Source organism: Mus pahari, chromosome 11, assembly GCF_900095145.1.
Source record: "Mus pahari chromosome 11, PAHARI_EIJ_v1.1, whole genome shotgun sequence".
Taxonomy (NCBI): domain Eukaryota; kingdom Metazoa; phylum Chordata; class Mammalia; order Rodentia; family Muridae; genus Mus; species Mus pahari.
This window is the reverse complement of record NC_034600.1, coordinates 38,584,329-38,597,159: the sequence shown is the minus strand read 5'-3', so window position 1 is coordinate 38,597,159 and position 12,831 is coordinate 38,584,329. Positions and strand designations below refer to the sequence as shown.

General features: G+C 41.7%; 2 protein-coding genes across 3 annotated transcripts in view; one reads left to right on the top strand and one right to left on the bottom strand.

Annotated features, from left to right (window-relative positions):
- Positions 1-9,640, bottom strand: part of Ercc8 (ERCC excision repair 8, CSA ubiquitin ligase complex subunit) — a 39,114-nt gene extending 29,474 nt beyond the window's left edge. The window contains exons 1-3 of one of the 2 annotated variants that reach the window (XM_029544136.1): positions 9,499-9,640; positions 7,531-7,626; positions 1,384-1,485 (exon numbers count right to left, since the gene is read on the bottom strand). In XM_029544136.1, coding sequence (XP_029399996.1) covers positions 1,384-1,485; positions 7,531-7,626; positions 9,499-9,575 — 275 coding nt within the window. In that variant the 5' untranslated portion in view covers positions 9,576-9,640. Of the gene's footprint in view, positions 1-1,383; positions 1,486-7,530; positions 7,627-9,498 lie in introns of those variants that run through there. The other variant, XM_029544137.1, reaches the window with a different exon arrangement.
- A 132-nt stretch (positions 9,641-9,772) lies between these two features.
- The window catches only part of Ndufaf2 (NADH:ubiquinone oxidoreductase complex assembly factor 2), a 105,925-nt gene continuing 102,866 nt past the window's right edge, over positions 9,773-12,831 (top strand). Inside the window, exon 1 of the mRNA XM_021208699.2 lies at positions 9,773-9,932. Within this exon, the coding sequence (XP_021064358.1) occupies positions 9,806-9,932 (127 nt within the window). The 5' untranslated portion in view covers positions 9,773-9,805. The remainder of the gene's footprint in view (positions 9,933-12,831) is intronic.

Sequence of the window (12,831 nt, the reverse complement as noted above, 5' to 3'; positions counted from 1 at the left end):
TTGGTTGCCCACCATTAATTAGATGATAAGGCATTACTGCTGAAAACACAGTGCATCTTGGTCGCAGGACATGGAGAAATCAAGCTGGAACTGACCTGCCAGCGTTCTCCCAGCCAGCTAGCTTTCACAGTGCGGGAATCTGCTATGCTGATTTACACAGTAGTTTTTACAGCTTTTAACATGCTTTAAAAATATTTAATTACCACAAAAGCATGCTAAGAATGATGGAACCAGTAAAATTACCTCTAAAACAAAATAAGCTAGTCTCAAGAGATTTTCAAAACTGTTTCTAAAATGAATAGTGTGCAAACACACAATTATAAATCAGAACCTAGGGCTGGTGAGATGGCTCAGTAGGTAAGAGCACCCGACTGCTCTTCAGAAGGACTGGAGTTCAAATCCCAGCAACCACATGGTGGCTCACAACCATCCATAACAAGATCTGACGCCCTCTTCTGGAGTGTCTGAAGACAGCAGTGTGTACTTACATATAATAAATAAATAAATCTTTAAAAAAATAAAAGAAAAGCATTTAAAATAAATAAATAAATAAATCAGAACCTAGGGTCCTTTGCAGTGCTCTGGGAGCTTCTCCTGTGAGAGAACACTGGCTAAGGCAACGTTAGCTTAAGAACAGATCAGACAGACACAGATAGCAAAAGAGCTTCAAACGACCTTAGGAAAAAAGAAACTACCAAAGAGCCAGAGAAGTCAGGACAGACAGGTATATTTTTAGGTTGAGCAAAATGTGTATGTGTGTGTGTGTCGTGTGTGTATTTCCCCCTTTCCCCCAAGACAGGATTTCTCTATGTAGCCCTGGTTGTCCTAGAATTCAGTTTGTAGACCAAGCTGGCCTCAAACTTGGTCATCTGCCTGCCTCTGCCTCCCAAGTACTGGTTTTAAGGCACTGAGTATGACGTCATTGCCTGGGCTTAAATTGAGCTTTTTTGAGTGAACAGTCAGACAAGAAAGAGGGGCATTTGTGTGTGTGGTGAGAGAACTGCCTACATATTTACTACATGCTGTTTTTAATCTTTTCCCCATTAACATCAGTTGAAAACTTAGTCTGCATTTATAATTAGCTATAAGATTCATACATGAACCTTATACTATGTGGTCTTAAAACCACAGCTACTGGTACAGAACAAATGACAAAAAACTCTTTCTAAAAAAATCATTTGAAAGCTGACATAGAAACTGGAGGAAGTCACATGACAAAAAATATATTCAATTTGATAATTTTCAAGAAAGTGTCAAGGGATATCCATGTCAACTGAAATTTTGTTTACACCATGCTTATGACTGCTACTCTCACTGTTTTTACTTGATGCAAATGATACTGAACTGTTTACATATTCATAAGTTACACTTTCAAATACACACCTGCCAACGGAACACACTGCTTTACATGTGTAATAGGGCTGTCTGCTGGCGTTCTCAAGGTCATAGAGTACAATCACACCATCGGAACCACCTGACAACATGCTGACAACAGAAAAGTCACATTAACCACTGTGAGAAGTCCACCTACGGGTGACACCTTCATAACTGCACACTGACCTGGATATGCCAGAGTATTAAGACAGCAAGTTCAGTAAATTCTATCAGACTTCAGAAAACTGGAATTTCTTAACATTTACAAAAGCACAACTACAGAAAAATTCAACCTTTGATCAAGTTTACCTTCATGATTACAAAAAGATGGTATGACAAGATGGCAAAAGACAGCTAAAAAAGTAAAAGATTACAGTCTCACTCCAAATGTCTTCTTAAATCTGCTAAGTGAAAATACAATTAGCTTATTACTGACAGTTCCTGGGCAAGTTATACCACCGATGAGCCTTTGGACATTTGTAAAAGTAGTAATAACGAAGTGAGGGAGGGCATTTCACCTAAATGATAAAGCTGATGTGGAAGCTGGCCCCCTTCCTTTCGTAAAGGTACTCATTCCATTCATTTGTCCCCAAAACCAACAATGCAAAAGTCACTCACTAATGAGCAGTGAACAGAGGGCATGCTCTGACCACCAGGAAGGTCACTGCCTAGTAGGAAAGACCTTGTGTTTGATCTTAAAGTGTAAGTTGCACTTGGGACAATCATGGTAATAAGCTACTTTTATTTTAGCTTGAAGCTCCAAGGACAGCATCCTTGGTTATAAAACTTAAACTGGTACCTGAAGGAGGAAGACAAGGTGCTCGAGAGTCACAATCTAGTGTCTGAGGGAGGACCATATTGTGAAGCGTGGGAGGGAGAGGGGAGAGATGAAAGGTGTCTGACTTAGGAGCAAAGGGCACTAAAGGGACAAAGCTGTCCTTCAAACTAGTCCATTACATTGAGAGAGCCTGGAAATGATTTGATAAAAAAACCTTATATAATTTCTAAATAGTCATAATCAAACGTTTTGACAACAAAAAGTTCTTTATATTAATTCAACTAATTTACAAAATGAGCTTGTATAATACTCTTAGTCCATCACATATGTTACACAGGACCCGGAGTCTGCCCAGGACTGCTCTTAGCTTGTTGCAAGCTGTTTGTTCTCCAATTATGATTTTGTTTTTTTCCTAACATTACCTGAAATAATCTTTGAATTTGAAGGTGTAACATTTAACTGTGTTGCCCATCAACCATAATATTTTCAGTTTAGAAAAGAATAACAGGTGGTAAAGCATGAAGCAAAAATTCAGAACAAAGTCTACAAAAGGAAGGGTTTTAATTTTCCCACAGATTTGAATACATCCTATTTCACATTCAATATTGTCACCATTTCTATTCCTACCCTGACTAGGGGCACCATCCTTTTACATTTTTTGTAAGATGAAAATCTCTTTGGGATCAAACTTAACTGCATATTAGACATTCTGAATTTTATTTCAGTATTACACAAAATAGTCAATTAAACAGGTACATCTCATCTGCAGGTCTTCAGGAATGTCCACACACTAGGACCTTTCCCACCACAACTCCCTTCCCCTCCCTTCCTCACCAATGCAGTTTTTATAGGAATCACCTGCTTCCTTTTTTTGTCCAATCATCGCCCAGCAGTGCATCATGACTACAGGAGATTCGCTTTGGATTGTTTTAGATGGACACAGACCTTCAATTCACCCTTGTGCTTCTTTGTTCCCTCAACCTGTTATTTCTTGTGATTTATCCTTGGCAAAACCCAGGTCATTTGCACTGCAATTTCAACCTTAGACTTTTAATCTTTACTTATAATCTTTGCTTATAATTTCTTTATTGTGATGTTATCAGCAGTCAAACCAATATCTAGATCCACAAAGTTATGCATTTACATGAAGTATTGCTATTTTCTAGAATTACTGGTTATCATCAACACTTATATTTCTATCCCTCTAGTTATTCTCGTTATCTGATTTCAACTCAGTAGAAAACCAAAGAAGTGTTCATGAGTACAGTACTGTAAGAATACCTGTATGCTGACAAATGTCTGCCTGTCAGTATGAGCAGACGTAAAAGTCTTAATTCTCAGAGTGCATTAGATTAAAAAACAAAAACAAAAAATGCTTCCTGGGCTGGTGAGATGGCTCAGCGGGTAAGAGCACCCGATTGCTCTTCCGAAGGTCCTGAGTTCAAATCCCAGCAACCACATGGTGGCTCACAACCATCTCGTAACGAGAGATCTGACTCCCTCTTCTGGAATGTCTGAAAACAGCTACAGTGTGCTTACATATAATAAATAAATAAATTAAAAAAAAAAAAAATGCTTCCTTTGAGTAAAAATCCCAAAGTCAAGTTCCAGTGACAGTGATTCACTCCCTTACACCACAGTTGTAGACTTTACTCCAGCAGCAAGGCTTACTGAATTATAGTTTCATATTTATTTTGCTTGCTCGTGTTAGCATTTTCTGTGGGCCCCTGTGGTGTGTCATCTGGGCCTTCTTGGCTTTTATTCTGTCTGCCTGACTGCCTTCACATCCTGGCCTTTTCCTTTAGAGCTGGGACGGAATCTTTAGAGGTGAGCACTATACCTCTGAGCTACAGCCCAGCCCTGGCCTGCCCGTGTCTCTAAGGAACCGCACCCTGCAATCGGCTTGGGTTCCTTACGCTTTGGTTCATTTCTGAAACAGTTCTCTTTTATTTCTAATTTTTTTCTTGGGTTTAATAACCTAATTTCTGAGATTCTTAAATTTGAATTACATTATTCTTCCATAGATTCAACCTTTTAAAAATTAAGGGGGAAGGCTGGAGAGGTGGTTCAGCTGGTCAAAGGTGTGCCACACACGAATGACGACAAGAGTTCACACACGTATGCACGCATGCACACACACACAGATGTACGCGAAGGTAAACCGATTTTTTTGTTAGTTTTGTAATATTAGATTAGCATTCACATATTTTACAGATGACACCTGTCTGGCATGATGTCACTGTCTCTTAGCTCTTACATCTTTTTTTCTTTGTTGTTTTTTTTGTTTTTTTTGATTTTTCGAGACAGGGTTTCTCTGTGTAGTCCTGGCTGTCCTAGAACACACTCTGTAGACCAGGCTGGCCTCGAACTCAGAAATCCACCTGCCTCAGCCTCCCAAGTGCTGGGATCAAAGGCGCGCGCCACCACGCCCGGCTCAGCTCTTACATCTTATATCCTATTTTTACATGTTTTCCCTATTCTTTCAGAAAGCAGTCTGGATTTAGAATAACAATTAAACATTTCATTTTCTTTTTTTTCAGAGACAAGGTTTCTCTGTATAGCCCTGGCTGTCCTGGAACTCACTTTGTAGACCAGGCTGGTCTTGAACTCAGAAATCCACCTGCCTCTGCCTCCTGAACGCCAGGATCAAACTTTTATCTTCAGAAAAATATTCCAAGTTATATTTTCTTTCCTTTTGATAAGCAACCTAAAACATGAAAGTTTTTAATAAGATGTTGTGATCTACTCATGTCCACACAGTTACTGAGCTGCCCTTTCCCTTTGTGTGAGCCCCACACTGCTTAAGCTGGAGTCTACTTTTCAGTGTAGGGCTCTGTTCTTCACAGAGCTTTGGTCTTTGAGTTCCCAGGAGCCATTATAGAGGCTGGGCTGGCTCCTTGCAGTCTCAGGCTGGCCGTGAAGTCACCTGTAACTGGTGTGGACGGCTGTGCTGTAATCAGATGGCTATTTGGAGGTATCGGCTAGATCAGCAGCTCCATCAGTTTTGCTCACTCTTCTTCCGTGTGTACATGCTGACAGCACACAGACCTTGCAGTCACCGAGGTTTGTCTCCCCTTACTCAGAGTTTGGTTTCTTTGCAGATACTTTATGACCTGGCGACCTTCCAGGGGTCAGCATCTTGCCATCATCTCCTGAGAGCTGGGACGACAGGTGTGTGTCACCATTTTACCAACGGAAGTACATGCTCACACCTGCTGGATTTTTTGTTTCTCTACCAGTACTGACAATGTATTATCAATGTAAAACAAATGATTAATTCTAGAGTTGGTTTTTTTTTAACTGAATTTAATTGGTGTTTACAATAATGTAATTTTTTTATTAAAATAACTGCCAAAGTTTTCTTTTTAGTTTATTTACTGCATAAAAATTTAATTATTGAAATTAAATGAATCTATTTATTACCAAACACTAGTATTATTTAACAATGAGGTTACTATTCTGCTAATCATGACCATAAAATAGGTAGAGCATTAATTTTATTTAGAAAAGAAAACTCACAAAAAATGAATAAATCAAAAGAACTCAGAAGATATATAAATTTTAATCTTCATAAGGGTATGCAAATCTATTCTATGTAACTGAACCTGTTAAAAATGCAGTTTATGGATAGTCTTCTTAAAATAACACCTATCTTGGAACTGAGTCTGGACTACTAGATCTCTGTGTTTTGGTGTTTTTGTTTGTTTTTTGGTTTTTGATGTGTTCTGGTTTTGATAATGGTTTTTAGTGTTTCTGCAATAGTGTTCATGGTAGATGATAAATAATATAATTCTAAACAACTTACACATACACTGATTTTTCTTAAGCAAAAGAAAATACTTGGTTTTTAATGTGACATATATTTTCACCTTTATTTCTTCTTGCTACTAAATGTGATTACACATAGTATGTCTTAGCAAACAAAGAAATACATAGTTGTAGCTTTTACCATGTATTAAAGAGAAAGCTACTGTGCTAAGTGGCTGAGACTTTAATTAGATGCACCATAAAACATCTTCATCCTACACTCTTCACACATACATACGCTGTAATCCAGCAGTTCTTACTGACCCTGTTAACTGGTCCCTGTCCCTCCCAGGGTACATAGTCACCACGACAGTGCCTGGCTGCTTCACTACTGGACTTTTCCCACTTGCACCAATGACCAAAATAAACCAGCTGGTCTCTATTCCTTGGATCTGCATATGCGTATCAATGAGTGTCCCTTACAAGCCTTTGAACAGGAAATATGTTTAGCTTTGGAAAGCTATGGCAAAGAAAAGACGCATTGTGCTCCATCTTTTAAATGTAACCATGTGCTAAACTGAGAACTGTTTGGGCACATGTTTCTTGTAGACTATTATGGCAGAGGGGGAAGGTAGAGAGAGCAAGTCTGCCACACCCACATGGCTAATTTTAATGTAAATGACAACAGTTTACCAGGAATAAAAAACCAGGGCAACTGGTAACTAGACCACAACATGAGAAGCTACTTCCCATAGATTATTTTAATACATAATCTAATTATAAACAACATAAGGCTTGATTTTGTTTTATTTCCTTGTAGTCCTAGGGCTTGAATCCAGGGCCTTGGACCTGCTAGGTGAGGGTTTAGTATTAGTAGTGAACCACACACTCAGCTCACATGAAGGGCTCCGAGCCTACGCTCCCTAACAGCCTTGTGCTCTCCCCCGATTCTGCTCTAGACTGAACCTGGATCTTGTGCATGCAAATCATTCTTTTGCCACAGAGCTGCACCCTCTACCCCAAAACCTTCCCGAATGAGTATCATGGTGTGCCAATGCGTGGTGTGACGTGATGGGCAGCTGTGAGCAGGGGAACACATTCAGCTACAGGGTCGGCAATGAGGTGGAACAAGCATGCTTTCAATACAGATTTTCTCCAGCTCTTAAGCAGGATCATTCCTATAGAATAGCTAAGACAAACTGAAAGTCTGAAAGGTTAGGTAAACTGCACAAAGTCACAAGCTGGTAAATGAGAAACTCAGTGATGTCTGCTTCAAGCCCAGTGTGCCAAGCACACTTTTTACAAGTCACTTCCCATAGTCCCTGAAAGTAACAATTAGAGTTTAGAAGAGCACCTAAATGCACCCCAGCACTTAAAAGCCTTCGGCATCAACATAAACCCCTGGTTTATTGATTTAACATGAATATATTTATGCCACATTTGGAATATCGATCTGATAACATTTTGCGTATTTGATTTTCTGTTTCAATTTCAAATGAATAAATGCTTTTCCAACAAACGCTACAATTTACAATTTGAAAAAATATTTTTAAGAGCTTTCTACTAATCAATCTGAAAAGGCAAGATTTTTCTGCACCTCACTTAGAAGGAAACGTGAAGCTGTAACTTACTATCTCCCTTCAACGGGCTCAATGTCAAGGGTGTTAACTCCACTGCCGTGGATTCTCTCCACATCCCTGTCCTTGTTTAACTCCAGTCCCAGGACCCTTCAAAGATTAAAAAGGAAAAAAAGATAAAACAGCAATAAGAAAAACATTTCATACAAATCCCTTATTTCCCCAAGATCATATAGATTACCACAAATACTGCAAGTCTTTAGTTTCTTACTACATTTAAAGGTATTCAGAGTTATAAATGTAAGCTCTAAACAAGTTTTAAGTTGAAACACTACTTTAAATTTCATTTAAACCTTCCTAATGATGTGGTTTTTTAACACAGTTCCTCATATTGCAGTGACCCCAACCATAAAATTATTTTTACTGCTGCTTCATAACTGAAATTTTGCTTGTTATGATTCATAATATAAATATCTGATATGTAGGATATACGTAACCCCTGTGAAAGGGTAGAGACCCACAGGTTGAAAACTGCTGATTTTAAAGCTTTTAAGTCCTTAAAAAGGTATCTATGGATAAACAAACTTTCAGGGAAAGTTAAAAAATTCCAATAAACCCGACTGATGACACCTAGTGGATAAAAGTGTGAATTACACAATTTAAAGATTCTCTTAGCTGTCTAAGACTGTAGAAATACAAATACAGTTAATGCTCGCAGTTAAAACGAAGTGAAGCAGCGGAGGGTTGGGGTACCAAATTGCAGCAAAGATTTAGGGCTCAAGTGTTAATCTTCTTGATATGGTGATGGTCTTAAAAACATGTCAGCACTCAGCATGTTTTATATGACAATGACAATTTCATTTTTCTTTTTGTAGGGGTGGGGTGGGGTGACATATGTCATTATGTAACTCAGTTTGACCTGGAAACTTGCTCTGTAGCCCAGGCTGGGCCAGCACTCTTCCTCCATCTGCTTCTAGGGACCTGGGGTCACAGGCTTGTGTCACCAATGTTCAGCGTGTGTACTACAGTTCAATATCCAGTTTATGTGAATTACAGCCCCAGGTTGTAAACATCCTTTGAAAGATGTTGTCTGAGGGCGCCGAATAGTAATGTTTATTATGCTTTTGTCATTAGCGGATGACAGGGAAGGACATCTTCTCTGAATTAAATAGGACTTTCCAGTTTAGTTACAAAAATTAATGAGAATTTAAAAATAACCTCAGTACTTTATTTTAACAAAACAATAATCTTCACTGAAGCCTGATTTTATATATATATGTGTGTGTGTGTGTATACATATATGTATATTTTTTTTTCAGTTCCTGTAATTTAAATAAATACTAGATAGACCCTGTCAACATTGTTCAAATTTCAGTTGCTAAGAAACACCATAAAGCTCAAAGCCCCAAAGTTGCCATTTCCTCTACAAGTCACTACATAAATAGCACGCAGTCGGTGACTTATTTACATGCCATCTTTCGAAATCCGCATGACTGGCTTCTGTACACCTGTCACTCGGTTTACAAACCCAGTCAAAGCATGCAGGTTCGTCGAGTCTGTCTGTGCCTCAGAGAGAAACCCCACATGAAATTCTACAAAAATAGAGGCGTTGGTCACCAGGACGAAAGTGCCCCCAAAGAAATGAGAAGCAGTAATGAATGTTGGCAGTGAGGGTCAAGTGGAAGGCCGTGGGGTGAGCTGGCCGTGACAGTGTTCCCAGTCCTGCCACTGGAGAGGCTGCCATCGGGTCTCTCCTGGAGTGACAGCTAACTCGGCTCCCTGGTCACTTCCAACTTCACTCTTGATGCACACGGCAAGCTACAGTCATTGTGACCTGGGTTTTTTTTTGTTTTTGTTTTTGTTTTTTTTCTTCACAATGTCCCTTACACGCACACGCGGGTCTTCCTCCTCCGGCTCCTGCCGACTTCATCTTTCAGCCCAACCGCTCCTGCCACCCCAACTCCCTGCTCCAGACGACTCTCCCTTGGCACCGGAAGAGGAAAAGACACGGGCGTGACTCACCTCCGTGTGGACTGCGCTCTGCGCAAGCGGAGCGGGTCCTCCAAACCCGACTGTCGAGCGGACAAAAAGCTCAACATCTCGGCGCCACACACCGGCTGGAGACCCGGGCGCCGCCATGACAGAGCTGGGAACCGGGACGGATGCAACAACACGGGCTCCCATTGGCCAATCAGCGATGTGACGTGACCAAGGGAGAGCGGCGTTACTGGCGGGGCTCGGGAAACGCCGGGCAGTGGGCGTGGCGGGGCGTGGGCGTGTCCTCCGGTGGCGGGTTGTGTCCCGGGACCTTGAGCTGCTGCGGGCAGGCATGAGCTGGTGGCCGGGTGTGTTGCGCTCTGTTTGGAGCGCCTTGTCCAGGGAGGTGAGGGAGCACGTGGGCACGGACCATCTGGGGAACAAATACTACTACGTCGCCGAGTACAAGAACTGGAGAGGTGAGAGCGAGGAGAGGCTAACGGTCGCTGCGCGTCCCGGGCGGGTGGCGGCCACCGTACTCGGGGGCCGGGCCTCTGGTGTCCTGGTCCCTGTCCCAGATCCGAGGGCTTGGTGGTTGCCTTGGGCGATGAAGTCTGGACCCGGTCCTCCAAGATCTGCTAGAGGTTCTGGGGAACATCGGGAAAGGCTTTGCGCCAGTGCCCTGTCATGGTCTTCAGATCCGGGTTGTCCGCAGAGTTCACCTTTCTCGGTGGCGCAGGGACTGGCGTGCTCTCCCTATCTGTCGCCGTCCTTGTCAACCTAGAAGTTTCCGAATACACTGATCCTTTCTAATTAACAGTTCTCGGCTCCTTTACCAGGAGTCTGAGTCCCAAGACCCTGTCCAGGTCGATTTCAGAAACGTGTGTCTAACTAAAGCTGTTTTCAAGAACTGGAACGGTTTGGTTAAGAGGGGTCCTTTTATAGCCAGGCGGTGTTGGATTACGCCTTTAATCCCAGCACTCAGGAGGCAGAGGCGGATGGATCTCTGAGTTCGAGGTCAGCCTGGTCTATAGAGTGAGTTCAAGGACAGCCAGGGCTGCACCTAGACCCGCCCCCCGGGGGGCGTTCCTTGTGTGTGTGTGTGTGTGTGTGTGTATATATATGTGTGTGTGTGTGTGTGTGTGTGTGTGTGTGAGACTGTGTACCTCTGTCTCCTCTCTCCTCCTCCTCCTCCTCCATCTCCTCCTCTTCCTTCCTTCTTCTACCTCTCCCCCTTTCCTCCCCCTCTTCCTCCCCCCCCGCAACTCTTTTACTTTTCTCTATTGCTCCAGTATAGAAAGTCGCAGAGAAAGAAGTTGGGTCAGAGCTTAAGCGCTGACTGAAGCAGCTAAGGCACAAGTCAGTTTTTCTCACCTTGTTTCTGTGGTCTTACATGAAAGAGATAATAGTAGTGTCTGTAGCTCCTGGGACGGTCCAACACTGTATTTCATTAACTTCTCACAATATTAACTATGTTAAATGGTAGTATAAAATGTTTTTCTTATCTTTTTAAAAAGATTTATTAATTGTACGTGTATTGCCTGCCTGTGTATAGTTGTGTATCTGGTGCCAAAGCTGTTGGAACTGGAGTTAGTGATGGTTGTTTAGCCACCGTATGGGTGCTGGGATTTGAACCTGGGTCTTCTGTAAGAGCAGTAAGTGCTCTTAACCTCTGAGCCATCTCTCTAGTACTCATGTAACCCTTTTCTAAAACTTACTACCTTGAACTTTTTCGCCCACTGAGCATTTAAATATGCTGCCTCTGCTGCCTGTACCCCGATATCCACTGATCTGGGTTTCTGACACTATGAATTGGTCTGCATGTCCTACAAGTTTTAAAAGTGAATATATGTATATATGTCTTTATAGATTTCTTTCTGGGTCCTCTAGGATAATTATTTTGAAGTTCATCTTTATGTGCGTCAAAATTTTTACCTTGTTGCTAATGTTCTATTGTGTGGAATGCAATGTATATAGTTTTCTTACCTGCTCACCTGTTCATAGATCTTTGGATTATTACCAGTTTTAAGACTGTCACAGATAAATGATGAGGCTCTTAGAGATATAATACTTTCATTTCTCCTTTACAAGGAGAACGCCTGGATCAACCTGGAGATGTACGTTAAACTTTGTGAGAAACAGACAGAGTGGCCCTAGTGGCCCATACGCCTTTAGTCCCAGCACTCAGGAGGTAGAGGCAAGGGGATCTCTGACTCTGAGGCCAGCCTGGTCAACAGAGCAAGTTCTGGGTTAGGTAGGACTACACAGAAACATGGTCTCAAGGGAAGAAACAAAACAACAACAACCCCTTAAAAAGAAAGAAAAGAAACAGCTTGATAGTCCATTTTGTACCCCCCACCAGCACAGTTGAACTAAAGGGTTTAACTGTTAAGCATCGGTCCCAGCACTTGGGATATCCACTCCCTTCGATTTAGTCAGCTAATTGATACATAATTGATAATCAGTTTTTCTTTACTGTTCACTTTATTACTGATGAACTGAGTTTATTTTCAGTTGTTTTTGAGGACTGAGGAAATGTCTCAATGGGTTTCAGCCCTTGCTCAGCACTCAGGAAGTTCCAAGTTTGAATCCCCAGCCCCCATGTACAAAGCCAGGGACAGCTGTGTGTGCCCTACACCCTAGCTTTGTGGGAACAGCCCGGCAGCTGGAGAGGTCAGCCATCCTAATCAGTAGGCAAGTTTCCCACCCAGAGACAGGGAGCGTCTCAAGGTGATGAGGCAGAGAGTATGGAGGAGAAGCCCTGCCGCCCAGCTCTGGCCTCAACAGACGTGTGCACAGGATGTACGCTGGCACACACACAGCACTCACACACAGACAACTTCCTTTTCAAATTCAAATGCTATAAAACTGGCACACATCTCACTTTTTGACACATCGGGGATTCATCTAACTTCATCATAGTCAGGATACAGAACCCTGTTACTGCCTTCAGTATCTCCCACATGCTGACCCTTGGTCATCGTTACTCTCTGGGTTCATAACCTTGCTAACTGATGATTATGTCAATTATAGTTTTGTCTTCTTGAGAGTATTATCCAGAGAGTCATGCCATCTGTAACTTTTCAAAAATGGCCCCTTCCATTCAGCATAATGACGCCTTTAAGATTTGATGAGTCATCAGTAGTGTGTTTCTTATTATTGATGGCTAACAGTCTATGTCAAGGATGCGCCATAGCTTGTGTGTTTACCCATTGAAGGACATTTAGGTGCTTCCAGCTTTTGGTGCTTGTGAATAGAGCTGCCACAAACATTCACATATGGGTTTTGCATGAACATTAATTTTCTTTTCTTTTTTTTTGTTTGTTTTTTGTTTGTTTGTTTGTTTTGGTTTTCGAGACAGGGTTTCTCTGCATAGCC